This window comes from Chenopodium album, chromosome 20 (assembly GCF_948465745.1).
Source record: "Chenopodium album chromosome 20, dcCheAlbu1.1, whole genome shotgun sequence".
NCBI lineage: Eukaryota > Viridiplantae > Streptophyta > Magnoliopsida > Caryophyllales > Amaranthaceae > Chenopodium > Chenopodium album.
Window position 1 is genome coordinate 1630397 of NC_137853.1, and position 22086 is coordinate 1652482.

At 39.2% G+C, this 22086-nt stretch overlaps 1 protein-coding gene, 1 long non-coding RNA gene and 1 pseudogene across 3 annotated transcripts; 1 reads left to right on the top strand and 2 right to left on the bottom strand.

Annotated features, from left to right (window-relative positions):
- Window positions 1-194: 194 nt before the first annotated feature.
- On the bottom strand, window positions 195-14167 carry LOC145597317 (phosphomevalonate kinase, peroxisomal-like). 2 transcript variants are annotated; one of them, XM_081653453.1, is made up of 11 exons: window positions 14020-14167; window positions 13254-13303; window positions 12908-13058; window positions 6359-6456; window positions 5184-5293; window positions 5038-5090; window positions 3434-3793; window positions 2639-2743; window positions 1518-1745; window positions 1044-1166; window positions 195-679 (listed from the first exon to the last, which is right to left on the bottom strand). In XM_081653453.1, exons 2-11 carry the CDS (start codon window positions 13259-13261, stop codon window positions 413-415), a joined length of 1503 nt encoding a protein of 500 aa, XP_081509579.1. In that variant the 5' UTR covers window positions 13262-13303; window positions 14020-14167; the 3' UTR covers window positions 195-412. The 2 variants fall into 2 exon arrangements, with proteins under 2 accessions (XP_081509579.1, XP_081509580.1); XM_081653454.1 differs by having other exon boundaries at window positions 13254-13306.
- A 933-nt stretch (window positions 14168-15100) lies between these two features.
- Window positions 15101-20840, top strand: LOC145596524 (uncharacterized). The gene is made up of 3 exons (XR_014103252.1): window positions 15101-15115; window positions 19991-20291; window positions 20475-20840. It is a non-coding gene; the product is annotated as an uncharacterized LOC145596524 (long non-coding RNA).
- Window positions 16612-18852, bottom strand: LOC145596523 (putative carotenoid cleavage dioxygenase 4, chloroplastic pseudogene; annotated as a pseudogene).
- Window positions 20841-22086: the final 1246 nt, after the last annotated feature.

A 22086-nucleotide genomic window follows, 5' to 3' on the forward strand; every position in this document is an offset into this window, starting at 1 on the left:
GATTATTGAAATCAAATTTAGTTAAATACGAAGTACCAAACATTATCCCAGCAAAATATAACTTCAAGTTTATGGAATTGAAGCGTGCACCACACTCTTTTGTGGGACAACATGAGGTTAGATTTGAAGTGCTTAAGATATGATCCATATTCATAACAGAACTATATCACATATCACAAAATCACTACTGCAAATTTATTTTGAAGTTTTATAAACAATAATGTATCTTTCATTTTAGCAATATTCTACTCTTTATTTTAGGTATTAATGTATTATAAGCAATCAAATTTAATGCTTAGGTAATTTAATTAACAGAGAGTATTACAAGCAGCCAAACTCAAGTACATATGAATGGATTTCATCATCGAGGCATCAAGCACAAACCCAAATCCTGTTCAGGTTAAGTAAAGATCTAGTTGATATTTGCTGAAGAAATTCTTGATGTGATCTCCTGCAACCGTGGATCACCATTTTCCAAACTCACGCCATGAGGATCTTCTCTAATCGGAAGAGCCAAAACATTGAGTGAGCTCCATGCATTTGCAACTTTGCTGCTTATATCACTTAATGTTACTGCAAAAACTGCATCAAATCCACCTGCTCCAGGAATTCCAGCCAACAAGACACCCTCCATATCCATGGTAGTATCCAAAAGCTGAGTTTGTGAATCTGGTTCAATCTGTAATAAGAAGAATTATATAAATAGGTGTGTACTATATAACCAATATAACTGAAATTTTATGTTTATTTCATTGAGTGGCTTTGTACGAAACCGCAACAACATTTAAAGAGAATTTTAAGGGAATGAGAGCCCTTTGTCCATCTAACTCGATTCACCCTGAGGGCCCGAGGGACATGGGGCTTCTCATTAGCAATCAAGGCCATATATAATGTATCGAAGGCATGTCAATAAAATACTAAAAGTAAACATAAGATCATGATAGTCAATTAACACTTATTGGTTCATTTGCACTTCTGAGAGGCATAGCAAGGAGGAAAACAAAGCTACAGATTAAAAAGGAATAACTAGATAAAATCCTCACCGGGACACCAGCAGCTTCTCCCATCCGACGCATATGACCTCTAATGTCAAGCATTGCATTCCTAGCTCCTAGTAGTGCTTCAACAACTGCTTGCTCACTTGGGGCAACTGATTGTTCCATCCACTGTGTTCAGAAACTGTTAGATTATTTTCTTTTTTGGGTAGAAAGCAAATTACAATGGAAAATCACAGTATTGAAGCAAAAAAGGTTTGTTATGCAAAGATAAGAGAAATGCAGAAAACAACAGAATAGATAACAAATCCACATTCCATGCGCTGTTCATTCCCATACAACCAATCTTATGAAGGCATGTCTAACCAATTGATTCACGGGAAAAACTGATGCGAAGTAAACAATAAGGCCCATAACCATGAACAACAGATATCCACTGCGAAAAGTAAATCTATTGGAAATAATGTGAGCCCATGGACTTCTGCACCCCTGGGCAATCATTAAATATTCACCAGGGGTTACCTTTTCTGATTTATGCTGGCAACATCTATCAATGATGCTGTCATATGCCATGCGTTCTTCCTCTGCTAGTTTCTTCAACTTATTTAACTGTTTCTCAAGCATTGAATTTGCTTCTGACAACTTTGAGAATGTGTGAAGAGATTTTTCAGGTTCAGATTTCTGCCACCTCTTAACAGCACCAACCATTGATGGTGTGGAAGATCCGCCACTTCCTGGCTCTCCAAGCAACTGCAAATGACAATTATAATCAAGAAGAGAAAAAACATAAAAGTTTTATAATGTATAGTATGCGTCCAGCTGTCCAGAGTCTCCACACAATTCCTCTTCCATTGGAGCTTTTGGCCAACAAAATACAGGTTTAGGTGTAATGAAGATGAAGTTGAAGTCGCCTATGAGAACTTTACATGCAAGGTTCTTTTGTAGGCTAGTGTGGAGCACAGAAACCACTTGGTACACAAATCTATACAAGTCTCAGTTAAAGCAAGAGACTGCAGGCCTCCGTGAACAAATTGACACAGACACTCTTCACATCAAATGTTTTTCATGATTTCTTTTATCGAATATGAAGTCTAAATTGATATCAGTCTCTTCAAGCCCTTATTCATGTAGACCTTCTTTAAACTGATGATATTTTATACTAGAATGAGAGGATTGAGCTGATGTTATCGAGCATCTCACAAGGAAAACGGCATTGGATAGGTCACTTGTGCTCCAGTAGAATACAACATATCATAGGTGCAAAATAAATCTATCCCATCCAGTGTGGAGACAGATCCAGTAGTAGCTTATAAACAGATAAAAGAGTTGAGCTACCCAATTATCAATGGGACCAGCCTTCACTAGAAAGAAGCTTAATAGAGAAACCGGAGGGTTTGCACGCTCATAAGGGTTGGAAGGGGAAATCAAAATAATGGGAGAAGCAACTTTTTCAACCCCTTATTTAGTATGTTTAAGGTGTGATTATCTCAAAGAGGTGGAATAAACGAGATAATGGGTGAATCAATATATTGATGGTAAAATCTACAACATGATAGTGAAAAGAAATGGAACAGAAAATGACATTTTTGCTTTATGTTTTTATCAACTAATCTGCCATGCAAAGAAATGAAGTCTCTGCTTACAAGAGTCATTCGTGACGGCAAAGCAAACCTAGTCATCTCATGATCCCACTTTCCTTCCATGACATCAACAATGACTTCACGAAGTAGTGCTCCTATCCCTGCAACCTAGAGATTCATGCAGACACTGTCATTTCTCCATTTTCCCTTTTACCTAGAATCAAAAAACAATTCTATGACACACATGAATCAAGATATATAATTCCATTAGAGAAAAAGATTGCATGCAAAATTTCTTACATCAGCTTCAACTTCTAGAACCTCAGCACATTTATTTACAAATGAGCACTCAATTTATATTTTGCTACTCCAAACCGACAAGATACTTTTTACCTATTACATACAAGAATATATGGAAAACATAAAGTATCAAACTCGCATTCTTATGATCTGCCCATATAATAGTCCCTGTTTTAAGGGACAGCTTGGAAGAGCTAATCTTTGAAATATTCACTTGCCAAACTGAAATATTTCACTTTAAACTGCTAATGACGACCTGCCTAAAGTTCAAGCGTTCACTACGAATAGTTTAAAGAGGCAGTCATTGTATACAGCTAATTTATTCAAAAAAAAGCACATACACTCGATGAATGTCTATTAAGAAAAGTTCAAGCCATATCCATGTCCAAAACAGAATACACTTTCATCAACAAATTTGTCCTCTAGAAGTCTCAATATACATCTCAGGTTCTCAACCAATAGCAAATCCTATCTACCAATTACTAACATCTAATAATTATCAAAGATATTAATAATCACTGATTTAAGAAAGGAGAGTATGAGAAAGCAAAAAGAAACCTGAGCAGATGATAGAACTTCTGGTGAAAAGCGGACATATCGTTGACTGCCATAAACTGCACAGCTAACATCAAAACCACTGCCAACTTTCCCTTGGGCAATGCAATGAGAAGTTTGAGCTATCATGTGCACTAGATCAAGATCAGCATTATTACTTTCCTGAAGATGACATACACCAAGATAATGAAGGAGAGCAGCAACCACTGCAGTCGTCATTGCTGCAGATGAACCCAATCCAGTTTTAGCAACTTCAGGTTTGCAATGTACACCATTTGCATTGTTTGCATTGAAAGTAATTGAAGAAAAAGGAGGGAGTACAGACAATGATTCCGGGGTGAGAGGCAGTCCACGAGCTTCTAACTGCCAGACAAAGTGGAGTATTAGGGTGACTCATCTACTTTATCTATGCCTCAAGAGTTAAAACAATTATACCAGCTTTCGCTAGGTAAATGCAATGACACATGCATAAAAAGTTAAAACTACACCTTAACCCAAGCAATGGGTAGGTTCCATGATCAAACATCAACTAAATGAATCAGATGAGAATTAGCACTCCACACCCCCACCCCCCAAAACACACATACACACACACACACACCAAGACATCAGCTAAGCAAAATGATAGGTAGCCTTATCTCATGACATTCACTTTATTGGTCTGCATCTAAAGACAAGCCAAAGCTTGAATGGAAGTCAATGCTCTGAATATTCTTTTCCAATTATTTCGCTATTGTCCATTAGCTCATTGCTTCATTGGGAAAATTTTGGTCTAAAATAAAGACATTTGTTTCTGTCATGGGTCATGAGTAAAAGATGATTAGGAGTACTAGAATGTGGAACAAAGCAATTATGGTACTTATGCTGTACTTTTATTTATCTCTCATATTAGCCCATCCAATATATATCAGACATTGACAGTACAGGATTCATTACATTACACCTTCTCTTAATATCTGCTCACATCAACACGATGTTCAGCTAATAGCTAGTGTTCACAGCATAAAACAAAGAATTTTCTAGTGCAATTTGCTAAAATAATGAGATTTAGCAACTTCAACCTCTTTATATAGTCAATCAATATGCATATAAGAAGGAACATTAGAAGCCATAACTAAAAAACCAGCTCAGAAACATTTGTAAGATGTAAAAGCAGCTGTCTCATTGAAAGTGAAGAATATTACTTTTCAGATAATTGTGAATAACCTAATATGACTCCCACAGAGTACAAATGTCATGGTTGCTGGACTTCTGGTGCAACTTTTTTGTGTGTGTGTGTGTGTGTGTGTTCTCTATATTAAATCTGACATAAAATGTTAGCTACTTGTTCTTGATAGTAAAATCCTCTTGCCCAGATCAACCTAGTTTCCTGCATATGACACTATACAGCTGGTTTCTTGCCCAGATCTGTAAATGGAAAGCTATCACTTCTTGGCCAAACGATGCGCTATGCCGCTATGTCACTTATCTAGATAGCAACATTATGCACTCAAGTTTGATTCTTACTTTAAAATCATTACTTGCTAATCATGACATATATAGGGATATATGATCTTATTGAGAAGTCAAAACTAAACAGGAGAACTTGATAGACAGATTTACTATACCTGATCCCGATATGAATAAAACTCATTGGCACCCATAATTGTGATATCAAGACCTGCATCACTAAGCCACTTAAGAAATCACATTCAGGAAGCCCAACCTTTATTTAAAAATTAAGCATAATCAAATATTGAAAACTATTTATCACCTTGTAAAAGGCGCTTCTGCAGTATATCCTTTTTATCTTGGCCAATCCTAGCATGGGCAGCTGCTATAACATACTGCACAGCTTGTTCCACAAAAGGGTTTCTTGCATCACTGAAATATGAGAATGATAAAATCATACAGTGAACATCATGTCATTGTTAGTTATAATCTGCTTCCACTGGCAGCTAATATGGCAAAAGAAACAGTCAAATCACGTAAAAGCAATTCTCTGGCACAATTAAAAAATATTCTTGTTATCAGAGGAGAATATAAAAAAAAAGTTGTCTGAAGCTGCATGTTGGAAAATCAAAACAAATACAACTCTTACGGATAAAAATTCATCCGGTTATGTACTACATTTTGAATTTATAAAAATATAAGACGCTACCCTAAAATGAAAACACATACATCAACAAACAAACACAAATACAGACACCTATTACACCTTCCAGAAAAAAAAAAAAAAAAAAAAAAAGAGAGAGAGAGAGAGAGATTGTAAGTAAAAATCTGCCAAACTAAATCAGTAAAAATTGATTCAACATAGTGATCACCTCTGCACCTGGCCCATCATATCAACGATCTTATTTCATACACAAAAACTAGCAAATAACTGTAAATTTGAAGGCTGAACAATGATCTGTCATCTTTGCTCTCATATGTTATATTCCCGTTTAACATAAATGAAAGCCAGACTAAAGTGTTGAGTACATGCTAGTATTCCCAGTTTTACTATTTGATTGGAACACATGCCGTCATTCTATGATGCCACAATAATATCAGCAACAAGTATGAAGTAATATGTCTTCCATCTAGTCAAAATAACTGTGCAACAGCAAAAAAAAGCAAATCTATCTCACATGACCTTCTCAACTAGCTTTATTGTAGAATTTGTAGTTTTCTTAGTGAAGTTGTGAGAGAGATACTACATTGGTTCCCGAAAAGTTTTCCTTCTCAGTATTAAGCTATTAGCTAATAGCTATTTCACAAAACATAAGCCAATAGCAGGAATGGAGCTGTGCACGTAAGCTATAGATCAACAATTGAAGAAGCATGGCACAATGACTGTAAAGTAGATAAAAAATGCATAAACACTAGTAATATAAATCTGAAGCGCCAAAAACAAGGAGCTACTACCAACATGATGTGAAATCCATAGTAACCGCAAAGAATACTTGCCTTGATGAAACACAATGGAGAGTTAGCTTCGACATCGAAAACTTATACATTGTTTCCCTTGCAAGTTGAGGAGATGTTAGCTTCACATCCATCCATGACTGAAAAGGAGCAAGGAAAGACTGATAAGTTTGACAATAAAAGAAACAATCAATTCATTCCTCAATCCAGTAAGGTAACAAATTTTCATAGAAAAGACATGACAAGCTCTTCCATATGCAATGTTCTGAACAGAAACCCTCTCACATACAGTGCACTTTATTGCTTTATATGCATCCAAAAGAATATCACATGATCTTCTTTAATATAGTTTTGAATACAACTACCACAGTATATGACCCCCCCCCCCCCTTCCCCAAAGTATTAGACAACAAAACCAACTTGAAGAACAGGATAAAACTTTCCATTAATTTGTCAATTGGGAAAAGAAAAGAATATGTTATGTACCAAATTCTCACAGTAAAATTAATACGAATTTCACACAAGGAAGAACAAAGCTTGAGTATTTGATTGAATTAAGCAAACCGAATTACAGATTACAGATTACAAGAGGATAGGCATAACTTTAGGCTATGAGTCTCATAGTGACTTGAGGCCACAACTCTCTCAAGGATTCACTCTAATTTTCTGGATGCTCTCTCCTACTGCTCTACTACTACACTTATACTCAAAGCTTAACTCATACATGTGACATTCAAATAACTAAAATAGAAACCCATAAGGGGTATGATTAAAGCAGGCTAGTTTCTTTCCTTAACTTCCCCTTAATTAGCTTTGTCATGTTGTTCCTTGTTCCTTGCCCTTGCTGACCCTTGCTGTCCCATATTGGCGCGCCTCGTGTACACCAAAAGTGGTGGCTGACTTTCGGTAACGGCCCCGTTGACCCAGTCCATGACATCACTCCCCCCTTTGAGTTTCACCTTGTCCTCAAGGTGGAATGACGGAAACCGCCGCTGAATGGCTGCATACTCTTCCCATGTGGCTTCAAATTCGGGCAAATCCTTCCATTTAATTAGCACTTCCAGATCGCGCGTGGCCCCCTGTTTCTTCCAGCGAGTTGCAAGTAGTTCTTCCGGCTCAACCAACATCTCCAAGTCGGGAGATAATTGTTGAGGAATGAGAGGTCGGAATGCCAAGTTCCCTAGAGCATGTTTCAATTGTGACACATGAAAGACTGGGTGAATGTTGCAAGTGTCGGGTAGCTGAAGTTTATATGCCACTCGTCCAATTTTTTCCAACACTTCGAAAGGACCATAAAATCTTGCTGCAAGTTTCTCGAAAGGCCTTCTTGCTAGGGATTTCTGACGGTACGGTCGCAATTTGAGAAACACCTTGTCTCCCACCACAAACTGCTCATCTCTTCTGTTTTTATCGGCATTTATCTTCATGACTTGCTGTGCCCTGTTGAGATTCATACGAAGCTCATCCAATATCGCATCCCGTTCCTTCAGCCCTTCCTCTAAACTACTGACCACGGTTTGATTAGAACCTAAGCGCCATAATTTTGGAGGATCCCGACCATACACAATCTTGAACGGAGCCATCTTAGTTGAGGTGTGGGGAGATGTATTGTACGAATATTCAGCCCACGGCAGCCATTTTGCCCAAGTCCGTGGCTGCTCCGTGATAAAACACCGAAGATACGACTCCAAGCACTTGTTGACAATCTCCGTTTGCCCGTCGGTTTGAGGGTGATAGGCCGTGCTTCGTTTGAGATGGGTGCCTTGCAATCGGAAAAGCTCCTTCCAAAATATACTCATGAATACACGATCCCGATCTGAGACAATGGACGAAGGAAAACCGTGAAGCCGAACAATCTCCTTCACAAAATAATCGGCCACCTTAAGGGTGTTAAAAGGGTGTTTGAGCCCAATAAAGTGACCGTACTTGGAGAGTCGGTCGACCACCACCAGCACGGTGTCGACTCCACGAGACAGAGGCAGCCCTTCCACGAAATCCATGGAAATGTCCTCCCAAATTGCTTCGGGTACGGGAAGGGGTTGGAGTAATCCAAGCGGATTCTTGGTGGATGATTTGTTCCTCTGGCAGATTTCACACTCCCTCACGAATTTTCCGACCACCTTGCGCATACCCATCCAAAACCAATCGGCGGTGAGACGGAGATAGGTTTTGATTTCCCCATCGTGACCTCCCACCGGAGTGCTGTGATATTCTCTCAAAAGAACAGGGATGAACTTTGAATTGCTGGGTAAAACTACCCTGTTCTTATAAAACGCTCTGTCTCCTTCAATATGAAAGCCCTTGGGCCCGCCTTTTCCCTCCTTGAGGCCCAAGATAATGTTGCTCAACCATTTATCAGCCTCCAATTCCCTCTCCAACTCGGCCCAGTCCACGAATTGAGAATGGGCCATGACTTTCAACTCAGCCTTGAAACTGCTCCCATCTTCTCCATTCAACGGCTTCCCCTTGCGAGACAGAGCATCAGCAACTCTGTTCGCTGCTCCAGGCTTATAGTTGATTTCGAAATCAAACCCAACTAATTTTCTAATCCACCTCTGATATTCACTTCCGACTTCTCGCTGATGAATTAGAAATTTTAAACTTTGTTGGTCTGTCCGAATTTCGAACCTCCTACCCAGCAGATAGTGCCGCCATTTTGTAACGGCAAGAGCTATAGCCATAAGCTCTTTTTCATAAATGGACCGACCTTGAGCTCTTACTCCTAAGACCTTGCTGTAATAAGCAATCGGACGTCCATTTTGCATCATAACCGCGCCTAAACCATACCCCGAGGCATCCGTTTCAACAATGAATTTTTCTTTGAAATCGGGCATCGCCAATATAGGTGCAGTGGTCATGGCTGCCTTGAGTTGACTGAAGGCTTGCGTGGCTGTCTCCGACCACCCATACGAGTCTTTCTTTAGTTGGGAGGTTAAGGGTTCCGCAAGTTGTGCATAGTGATGCACAAACTTACGGTAATACCCCGTGAGTCCTAAAAACCCCCGGAGTTCCTTGAGATTCTTCGGCAATTCCCATTCAAGAACGGCTTTAATTTTCTCTTGATCCATGGCAACCCCGTGCTCGGAAATTACATGGCCTAAATAGGCCACCTCCCTCTCACCAAATTCGCACTTCTTCCAATTAGCGTAGAGGCTATGCTCCTCTAATTTTTGCAACACTAATTTAAGGTGCTCCCGATGCTCCTCACACCCCTTACTATAAATGAGAATGTCGTCGAAGAACACCAAAACGAACCTCCTCAAAAATGGCCGGAAGACATCGTTCATTAACGATTGGAATGTTGCCGGAGCGTTAGTAAGCCCAAAAGGCATGACTAAGAACTCGTAGTGCCCTTCGTGAGTACGGAAAGCGGTCTTGTGGGTGTCCTCCGGTCGTACCCTTATTTGATGATACCCCGATTTCAAGTCTAACTTCGAAAAAAATTTTGACCCGTGCAACTCATCCAAAAGCTCATCAATTACGGGAATGAGATATTTGTCGGGAACGGTTTCTTTGTTCAAGGCTCGGTAATCCACGCAAAACCTCCACGACCCGTCTTTTTTCTTCACCAAAAGCACCGGGCTCGAGAACGGGCTACTCGACGGAATAATGATCCCGGCCTCAAGCATCTCATGAATCATTTTCTCAATTTCGTCCTTCTGGGCCTGTGGGTATCTATAGGGCCTAACTGAAATTGGATCACACCCTTCTTTCAAAAGAATAGTGTGTTCATGGCCTCTTTGGGGAGGAAGCCCACTAGGCATTTCAAACACAACCTTATACTGATCCAATAAATCCCTCAAAAATTCAGGTGGGCTTGATTTGTTTGGGCCAGCCCTTCTTCCTCCAACTTGTTCATTTCCACCAAAATTCCTTGTCTTTCCTTGGATAAAACCCGTAGCATGGCTTTCAAGGAGATTTGGGATTTTTCCAACGACGGATCGCCGGTGATTGTCACCGGAGTACCCCCAACCGTGAATTTCATCACGTGTGTCCGCCAATTCGTGATCACCGACCCTAGCTTTTCCAACCATTGTACCCCCAAAATCACCTCCGCGTTGCCAAGTGTTAGTGGTAGGAAATCTTCCACCACCGTGACTCCTCCTTTCAAATCCACCCTTACTCCCTTACAAACTCCCACGCCATGCACCTTATCCCCATTTCCCAATGCCACCGAGAACTCTCCACCCTTCTCCATCTCGATTGCGGCATCTTCCACCACCTTCGTGGAAATGAAATTATGGGTGGCCCCCGGATCCACCATAACCACCACTTCTCGCCCTTTCACCATTCCTTTCACCTTCATGGTTTTAGGACTTGATAATCCCACAACCGAGCAAAGAGACACCTCCACCGGCGGTGGATCATACACGACCACCTCATCTTCCTCCTCGACTACCTCTTCCTCCGCCCCTCCGCTCACAATCAACACACTAAGTTCCTTCCGTTTGCACTGATGGCCCACACCCCACCGTTCATCACATTTGAAACATAGCCCCTTCGACCTCCTCTCCGCCAATTCAAACTCCGTAAGCCGTCGGGTCCCTCCACCAGAACTCTGGGTTGGGCTTGGGCTGGGTCGGCCCATATTCACCGAGCCCTGAGATTCTGGAGCCTTGGGCCAAGCCTTGGGTGGCCCATTACTGGGTAGCCCGTAGGTTTGGACCAGCCCTCTACTTCCAGAAGGTCCACTTTGGGCTGAATTTGCAATTGGAGGCCCATTACTAGCACTACTCTTCCAATTTGTGACTGGCCCTCTACTTTGCTGCACTCTATTACGCTCTTCAATTCGACTGGCTATTTCCATGGCCTTTTCTAAATTCGAAGGATTAAGTAACCTCAGTTCAGCCTTAATCACCTTGCTTAGACCATTAATGAATTGTCCAAGCATCAAACTCTCCGGAATATCCTCCAAAGGTGCCGCCAATTCGATAAACCTCCGGCGATACTCCGCCACCGAGCCGCCGCCCTGCGACGCCGCCAGCCATTGTTCATGTAACGTCCCCACGTGAGAGGGTCGGAATTCGTTCAAAATTCGATGCTTCAAGTCCGGCCAACCGTAAAACGGTCGCCGCTTCTGTTCCCACTGGAACCACTTGAGTGCGGACCCGTCCATGGCAACCACGGATGCCTCCATCTTCTCCCTCTCCGTCAAGTGGTAGAATTCGAAGTACATTTCGGCCCTTGCGGTCCAATTATCCGGGTCAGCCCCTTCGAAAATTGGCATCTCCAGTTTCCGATGCTTCCAATGCCCTCCGCCGCCGCCTCCTCCACCGCCGAGCCAGCCCCTACCCTCAGGGGGGCGCCATCCCTGGTCCTCATGCGGTCTCTCCTCGTGGAAGCTATTTTCTCCGCTCAATCCTCCTTCCACGGGCTGTATAATTGGTGGTTGCTGCGGTTGTTGTGGTTGGGGCGATTCGGGCTGCTTCAGTTTCTCCAACTCATCTTGAAGCTTCGTGAATTTCGTACGGTCAAGGGTGGCCTGAGTATTCACGGTGGCGCGGAACTGGTCAAGGCGGTCTTCTATCCGATTGACCGCCTCCTCTGTCTTTCTTCGCTCCTTTTCGATCTCTTTCCTCTCTTCTTCCATGGCTGCCTTAATGGCCGCCGCGACCGTACGCGTAAGATTGTCATCTTGCGGCTGCAGCTTCTCCTGGATGTTGGCTAACGCGTCTTCTATGGCGGAGAGCCGTTGTGGTATGTCTCCTTCCATGGCTGAATATTTATTTATTTATTTATTTTTTTTTTTTTTTTTTTTTTTTTTTTTAACTGGTGGTTTCTCTGGTGGTTTCCGGCACCGGCGGTCGCAGGACCACCGCTCTGATACCAAGTTGTTATGTACCAAATTCTCACAGTAAAATTAATACGAATTTCACACAAGGAAGAACAAAGCTTGAGTATTTGATTGAATTAAGCAAACCGAATTACAGATTACAGATTACAAGAGGATAGGCATAACTTTAGGCTATGAGTCTCATAGTGACTTGAGGCCACAACTCTCTCAAGGATTCACTCTAATTTTCTGGATGCTCTCTCCTACTGCTCTACTACTACACTTATACTCAAAGCTTAACTCATACATGTGACATTCAAATAACTAAAATAGAAACCCATAAGGGGTATGATTAAAGCAGGCTAGTTTCTTTCCTTAACTTCCCCTTAATTAGCTTTGTCATGTTGTTCCTTGTTCCTTGCCCTTGCTGACCCTTGCTGTCCCATATTGGCGCGCCTCGTGTACACCAAAAGTGGTGGCTGACTTTCGGTAACGGCCCCGTTGACCCAGTCCATGACAGAATAAAACCAGTGTTATAAGAACTCTTCATTTCACCTAACTATTTGTGATTAGGTACACAGCGGTTGACACTCCAATATTGCTATTAACCCTCCAATTATCATACAGATTGGATTATAGAAGATTCAGGCAGTAAAAAAAAAAAAAAATCAAATTATAATTATAAAAGACGAGTTCTACACTCACCTACAGTCCTATTCCTACATATCCGATACTCATAATAAAATAGGACAAACAAAACACGTAATCCAGCCACCACATAGTTAACTAAGTACTTAACATGAACAAATTCCACATACCCATGCCCAACAATCAGATTTTACATCATCGTAGATAGGCTTCACGATAGCATAAAACCGAGCATTAGTACTCAGCACCAGTCCGGCATTTGGACTCTCCAAAACAAGATAGCCCCCAGTCATCAAAACTTTCCCAGGAGCAGAGGCAACTCTGTATATTACAAAGACATCAATCAATTAATTTATCCGTAGTTCCAATCAAGATTTAGCACACACTATCTTCATTATGAAATCAACCCATTAATCCGCCAGGGTAATTGACTGACTCAAATGAAAAGCATGAAGGCCATGAACCATCTCAGATGGTGTAAGTAAATCAATGTACATTTAATACAAAATCACTTACACTTCCATAATGCTGTTGAGCTTCTCGACTTTTGCTACAAGGGTTGATAACTGCTAAGATAATCAACATTAATCAGAGGCAGATTCATACAATTCTATAAAAAAAAATATCCAATCTCACAGTACAAATTGCAAATTACAATGAACTTGATTACTTCTCATTCCTATAACATACATAATCGAATCATCAACAAAGGAATAGTGATGAATGGTGAGTATCTCTATACTGAAAAAGCTTAAAAAGCAAAGAGCTATTGTTTTATGAAAAGATTTGGGAAATCAGAGAAGCTCCTAAAGGTTCAATTTTATTGTTTTTCTAGGTTTATTTTTCTTGATTATATCTGGGTTTTTTTTTCTTCTTTTTCTGTGTTAAATTGACTATCAAATGGGTTGTTTTCAATGATTTTGTGACAGATTAAGAAAGGAAGAAGTCGCCCTTGGTCGAGAAATCAAGCTCGAAGACGATTACACCTAAATACCCTTGTACCTTTTGATCAATAATCTATCAAAATATACTCCGAATTTGTTCGAAATTCTAGTCATTTGCTTAATTTCTATGTTTTTCCAAACAATTTTCATCAACTGATAAGCTTTAATTGCTGATCAATGTAGAGAAAATCATGTATCAGAAACGCAGAATACAATATGTAATCAAATCACAGTTAACATTCAAGCAATTGAACTTCGCACAAACTAGTAAAAAGCTTAATAACTTAAGCTTGTACATTAATTCAACAATACAGAATCAATAAGAGGTGTAGCATTACCAGCGACAATGGCGGATGAGCGGCGTTAAGCTCAAAAAAAGGCGTTGGATTTGGAGCAGAGTAGATTGAATCACTCACCAATCAAAGGGGTTTATTGTATCTCTCTGACTTTCTCTTTTGAAGCTCAAAATATTTGACTATGTTTCTACGCCCACGAGCTCCCCGTGAGATCGATTGTCCAGACTTTATTCCTCCATCTGTTTTAGATCAATGTCCCACCTTAATCTAATCTAAGAGACACAACACGACATGACATGTTTACTTAACTAGGTCGGACCGTCGGATTAGTGTTAAGAAACCCCACAATTCCACCCACAATTACACTACTCAATACGCGTAAGTAAATTAGTAGTATGTTGAACGAGGCTAATACTTTTTCGTAAAATACCACAACACGCCACGAACCAAATATGGAAAATACAGGTTAGTGTTAAGAGTTTATGACACGTTCAATTAAACGGGTTAAAGCGACACATTTACTAAAAGGGGTTAAGTTGATGTTGAGGCTCCCCGATCCGTTTATTTTCGAATACAGACACAACACAACACGACATGATTGGTAGCTCTACTCAACCTTGCACATTTATCAATGCATAACTTTAATTTGTACCTTAATTGTTAGTAACTTTAACCGATGTCTTAAGTAACATCTTCAATCATAAAAAAAAAATATGTAATACTCTCTCCATCTTCGTTATATTACGCTTTGACCATTTTTCTATTACAAAAAGTTTCAAATGTACTACGGAGTAAAAAGGATTAAAAAGAGACAAAGAATAGAGGGGTAAGACAATTTTAACTAGTACTCATGTGATTGTATTTAATGTTATCTTTGTTTCATTACAAATATATTTCAGTATTCCAATTATCTCACTTACAACTTGTTAATTTCATACCGAGTACAAATGTACAGTATGAGTACCAAGTTTTACCGTGTCAGTTACTCGTAAACGATATTGGAGGTACGGACTCGGCGGAAGCCATGTTGCCACGTTTGTGAAGTTTCGAACCCCGCGGACATTTTCATATTCATTCATTCCAACGAATTGGAGTGCATCTTCCATGGCAGCTAACTTCCTCAATCCACCAAACATTGGTTTCTCACTCTCTCTCTTCTCCTCCCTTTCCCCTTAATTTTGCTGCTTATTTATTTTATTCAATCAGTCAATTAATTCTATCGTTCAATTTTTGCTCTTGTATTCTGTTGTTTGTTATACTGTTGTTTTTCAAATTGTTGTTTGATATAATGCTCTTTTCAATTTCTTCATTATCTACAGATTTTAGCTAAATCAATAGCATAACCTAGCTTTAATTTGTGGGAATTTCAATTTTCTGACATTTGTGTGGAATTATTTTGGGTTAATAAGACTTGTTAAGTGAAATTGATGGAGATTTTGGGTTGGAAATATTAGGGAAAATTGTTTTTTTTTTTTTTGTACCAAGTATGATTTGGAATACATACTGTTCGAATACTCTAGAATTTGATGATGAATTTGAGTCAAGAGGGGGGATATAGGTAAAGGTGTAGAGCAATTGCTAGCTTCAATTATATGATTTGCTACAAAATCTTTTTTGGTTTACACGTAGCTATTGATCGCGTTCTTTTTTGGTTTAGTGGGATTGTTTACATGCTAATTTTGGGGCCTGTTTAGGTGAAATTTATTCCATGTAGTAGAAATGGCTGTTTGAGAGTTTGTTTTTGCTGACAATTTAGGTCATAGTCTGACACCGGTATGAAGGTTCTATTAAAATTTGAGTACTGTGGAATGTTTTCTTTGATTGTAATATAGTGTGCTCCATGCCCAAACATGAACCCTGCTGATGATCAACTAATATAATTGTGGTTTGCTGGTCAACTTAGGAAGTTAGGAAGAGGAAAGGGCAGGTTAAGATGAGTAGTCATGTAAACCAAGTTCTATATGTGTTTGATGATAATGAGTATGCTATGCGTTACTTATATTACCTATGTGCTAAGAGAGTGCAATAACAAGTCTGATATAGTTCTCTCCTCCTTAAATTTTTAGCCTCCTAATTATACTGTATATTTCTTACTTATTCGTATTCTAGCCTGAGATTGAACCATGTACATTAGTTGCTTGGATGTTATCGATCTGATATGTGATGAACAGATGATAGTAAATAGGATGCAGGGAAAATAGGCTAGTATTGTTATGACTTAAAATGAGGCCAGGAAGAGGGTTCTATATTCACCATTACAGTGATTTTGAGTGTAGGTTGTGGCTATTTCATGAATAGGCTGTGTCATCTACTTGTTTTGAATGGAAATCTGTTCAATTTATGGTAACGTTTGAGATTCCACTGCTAAATTTATCGTCCCCCTGCCCCCCCCCCCCCCCCCCCCCTTTTTTTTTTTTTTCCCTAAAAGTGTTGGTTCTGTTATTTACACTTTAATAACCTAGGGGTAGTGTTTGTAAGTAGAGGTATAATCTGGGAATTTCTACTTCAATTACTGCAGAAGTATACCGTAAAGTTTGGATTTCCTATGCTTGCCATCAAGATGAAGGGTAATTTTTTCTGAATACAGGAAGTATGCAAATTGTTCTTTTTAGATCAAAATTCAAAACCCAGAAATTTAAAGAGAACTATGTCCTTAAATTGCTTATAATATTTTACAATTTTGCCCTCCTGAGTCCTGAAGAACCATGAAAATTAACACCACAAGCTTTTTTTTTTTTTTTTTTCCTTTCAGCTACAATTTGCTATTCCTAGTATATACATGTAAGACTACAACATATAAGCTCATAGATATTTTTTGGGGCGGGGTAAGACATGGTGTGGTTTTGGCTTAGAATGCTTTTGAATGTGACCTATAGGACTATGTATCTTAAAGATCCTTCTCCCTTACAAACAAGCCATGGAACCCGTAGGGCACACGCTGGGGTAGCTTCACTGAGGCAACCACATCAAGGTTAGGTGACTTAGTATCCATGACTAGGAACCTTGACTCTCCTGTAGTTTCATCGTGAACATATGAGATAAGGTACCCTTCGTCCTCATCCGCATTGGGATCATCTGGATTAGTTGCCACAAAAAATGGCTCACCTCCATAGCATCTTGGACCGAATATCCGGCTTGCCACTATACATTCCCGTCGATCTTGGGCCACCGACACATCCATCTTCACTACTCCTGTTATCTTTGGCATTGGATCTCCAATTGCTGCATAAACATACTTGTTCTTCTTTCCCAAATAGTTAGGATTAATGACTGAAAAGTCAAGGTTTCTAGCTGACATTGGCTGTCTGGAGACCACCCCTGTCTTGAGATCAATCCTGATCATCTCAACTAATGCATGGACAAGATCCATTCGTTCTAATGTGTGTTCAGCAGATATTATGTTTGGAGCCACTATGACAATGGCTTCATTTCCATCCTCGTTGACCTCATCCCATGCATTGGTGGCATGTATAAGATTTAATCCTGGCACATCAAACCATCTCATATCCCTCTCATCATTGGCATACCTTGGAATCACTCCAATTCTTGATATCTTCGCTGGGTCCAAACCCACGGGCGATCCACCTCCTAGGATCATTTCTGAAGGGTTCATTGTAATTTGGATATCTGGGAATATTGCATACTTCTTTGTAATAGTAAAGTCGTGAAGGAATGAGGGACGTGTCATTGAATAGATGGGCACATCGGCTTGTTTGTTTCCCTTGGAATCAAATCGGAAGTAGGTGAGAAATGGTGGCATAGGACCATAACGGAAGGCAAATGCCTCCCCTGTCTCTAAATCAACCTTAGGGTGAGCAGTCATGCTCATGAAGAGCTTTCCTTCAAAATCGTTGCGGCCAACAGTTTGAATGTCTCCGTTTGGAGTCACTTTTACCTCATATGGGAGGTCTGATTCACCCAGAGCATAGAGCCTGTTGCCAAAGAAGGCTAGGCTAGTGTTGGCTAACCCAATTCCGTTGCTTGGGTTAAATTGCCCAGCAATCATTCTTGCAGCAGCTAGTGATCCCCGAGCTGCAGATCCTATAAGGCCATTGAACCCTGAGAAGACATTAGGTAAAATACTGGATCCTGCTTCTCGCTCAACTTCATACTTGTATGTCTTGACATATCGACTACAAAGGGTGGCCTTGCCATTAGAAATGCGAATGCTATGGAGCATTCCATCCCCGTCAAACAGGTGGTAGGGCCCACGGGGAAGAAACTGTGGGTTGGGGCCATTGCGGATGTAGGCCCCATCAAGGCATGAGGGCAGGGCACCCTCTTCAATCTCACATTCTGTAGGAGGCAGCTCTTCTACCGGAGCAAAATTATCTGAGAGGATAAACCTCGGGTCAACTGATGGTCGGGTGGGAGGATCAATGAACTGATTGATAATGTCATCTAGTGTATTTAAAAATGTTGATGGGAGTGATTGTTGTGTTTTATACCTCCTTTCTGTGGCTGTTGGCAAGGGGGTGCGTTTAGGCTGAGTTTCAGTGATAGGTGGAGGCGATGATGATTTTGGAGCTTTGGTGCTTTGGGATGTTGGTAATGAGGACGGGATGGTGGGTGTAGGTGATGAATTTATGGCTCCCTGAGGCTTATCTTCGATCCGCACTGAAGAAATGTAAATTCGAGGGGGTGATGATGGGTGTCCAATTAGAATATTAGGGACCTTTGTATGTGGTATTGATGAGAGGAAGGAAGAAGAAAAAGAATCCATCAGGGTGAATATACTTCTTAAGAATTTAAAAAAAAAAAAAAATTAAAGAAATAGAGAGAGCTGTCCCTTCCAAGGATGAGGAAGTCACTTGTGTTCATAGAGCTTTTATAATGTGGAAGAATAGTTGAGGTTTTTTTCTCCCTAAACTTCCTTATTCATGCATTTTTCATCTGCTCAATTATTCCCAACTGCACTAAATATGACAATTGACATGTTGAGAAACAATGTCCTCTCTCTCATTTCTGTTGGTTTTGAAGAAATATCGTAGTGGGGACCAATATCATGTTTTTCCCAGCTTTGGTTAATTTGCTTACTTGTTTGGCTAGCATAAAGCAGTGCAAGAATATCTAGCTTTTGTGTTGTAAAATCAATTCCTTGTCAAATTATGTCCACCTTGAATCATAAGGTTTATCTTTAGTAAATTGACGTGTTTTCGCCCGGGGGCCCATTTCGCAATGCCTTTCAACCATATGCATATGATGTAGGTGAAAGTTTAGGTTTAGCAAATTAATTGAGAAAAGGACTGTTTCTTGGAGCTCATTAATCCGTCTATCTATCATGCTAATGGAAGGTTAAAGCTCCTGAATCCATCTTATGGTTTCCTAGAACATAAATGTTATATTTTGTATTTGACAAGATCTATTAGTGTCTTGTTACACAAGCGTGTTTCTCTAGTTTTAGTAGCTGAATGATCCATTACTCTTTTGTATCTCCCCTTTTTTGGGTTTGCTAATTTTGTAAACTACGAAGTCATTTCCTTTTATAGTTAAAACAGCAAGAGAAAAATACAGTCTACTAACTTGTATCCTTACTAAGATATTAAAAATAATCTATGGAGATGGTGATAATGAGTATGATATCTATTAGTAGAACATATATGTTAGTTAATAACAAAAAATGTTTGATGTTCATGTTAATCATGTCACTGGTTCCTGTTAGCTTTTCTGTGTTACCTTGCTTTCTTGTAATATCCTGTATTTTTTTTATTTTTTGATTAATGTATATAATATGCTGCCTTCTTGCTATAAGAATTTTAATTTCATGAATTGTAAGATTAGTCAATGTTAGACTGATATGATATTGATCACCTGAAGAACACTATCAGACATAAACCAACTTTAGAATGCTTTATCCAGAGAATATACTGAAAATTCTGGTTCCATAGTGTGTGCATCCTTTTTTTTTAATCTCTTCTTAGAATACATACAAGATTACTGGATATTTCCATTAACATTTTCTGGTTCTGGGCAGTTTTTTTTATGATACTTCATTTTTGTGAATGATATGCAGCCTGTCTATTAAATGCATGAAAGGGATTATGTTGTTACTATATCAAGCGATGACAGGGGAATCAACAATGTCCTCTCCTCGGAATTTTTTGCCCTCCAGAATATCATATTGGGGGACCAGGAATTTGGTTTATCCAAATCTTCAGTTATTTGCCTAATTGATTGGCCAAATAGCCCAATACAGGCTTGAAGAATTTTCAAAGCAAGGATGTTAAACTTTTCAGGTTTTACCTGTTGCAAATTCATCCTCAGCTCTTTCGGTAGAGTCGATGTACTGGATTGAACTAGCCAAAGGTAACGTGGTAAGTCTGTGTACATATGAAACTAAAAAGTCCAAATTTAAGAAAAAAGGAGATTTGGTGTGTACTCTTCTTTCCACCATTTTTACCAAACACAGTGGTCCATTACTCATTCTTTAGGTAATGCTTATTGGTTTGTAACTAATGTTTATTGTTTTGTAACTCGCTGATTGCTTGCTGTTGCAGGGACGCAAACAATTATGACTCGCTGTTTGCTTGCAGTTACAGCGACGCAACCTATATGGAGAGAGTGGCTTATGCAGTTATGCTTGCAGCTCAAGTATGTGATGGCATTTGTAAATTTCATTTTGCATAGCGAAGGGAAAATTACCGTTGTCCAAATTTTTTACTATGATGAATTCATTATGATATCGCGTCACCATCAATATAATACAGTTAGCATTATGGACAATGTTGTACGACAGTGGGGTATTCCTTAGCTTATAACTTATGTGGTTGATGCACTCGTGCATATGAACCATTAATTTGCTGCATATGCAAGAGATATTTATACTGTAATTTGTTTGAAATTTTACTACCGTGAATAACATTTTAACATGTGAATGATTGTCCTTTAAGTAGGGATTATTATTATTGTTGCTCCATTAATTTTGTTACTTTTAAGAAGTACTATAGAGGGAAAGACTGTCACGAATCACATGGCTCGTGTATTTGGAGGCCCTATTCTTTGTCATCAATTGATTTGAAGCGCATGGCTTTATTTTTTTGGACGGAGTAAAGCTAACCGTTGAGGATATGTCGGTAAGGTGTTATATTCGCGCTTATTGTCAATTAGATTTGGGATTGAATCATAAATTCTAGCAATTTATGTTAGACTTATCGGAGATTTTATGTACTCGTTTCTATATAATCAATGAAATTTGGCCGGTGGATCGTGCAATGTTTAGTATAAAATCGTAACACACCTCCAAACTAATATCTCTAATTATTTAATGTAAACCTATCCGTTTAGGATAAGTGACTAATTTGAGGTTACTTTTTTTCAAATCTACGACTAATATTCTAACCACAAAAATTTCTGAAAAAATGAAATTATCACTTGTCGTTCCTATCACATCACTGCCATAACCTATATTAAGATTGTGGTCAAGAAAAAATTGATTTAGTAGTTTTTTTGTAATAGTGGTTTTGGATAATAAGGAAATAATTGAGGTGGTGATGGGGCCTAAACAAGTTTAGTATCAAAGTCATTTTGTTGCTTGGGCCATCTATTTAAAACTTGAAAGCAAAGGTTATGTCTTACTTGGATTTGATTTTTGCATTATAGGGGAATTCACAAATTTTAAGTCATAACTCACAACCATAAATGGCATTGATAATAGAGTTTAAGACGTTTAAGCTAGCAATGGGAAAACACAAAGCCAAGAAAATTTATCTATCTTTAAATTCTTCCGTTCTTTTTTAATTGAAATGGGGGGATAAGAGATATTTCAAAAGAAGAGAGGGAGACACAGAAAAAAAATAAATTCTTTTATGTGATTTGGGAGGATTTGACTTAGGAATTAGGATTGATGACTCAACTTTTTTTTTTTTTCTAATTTCTTATGTCTAACCAATTTCTAGGGAATTATTTTGGCACACCTTTATGGCTTTATGTAAGAGCACAATTTTCTATGCTCTTCTCATATGGGAGTGTGCCAAAATCAATTTCTCAATATAGAAACTAGTTTTATCATAGAAAATTTACTTCACATGTGCGTATTACAGAGCATGAATTTTCCATCCATCTAATGTACTTGTATTGGATAATTTGTGCTAATATTGACTCATGCAAGAG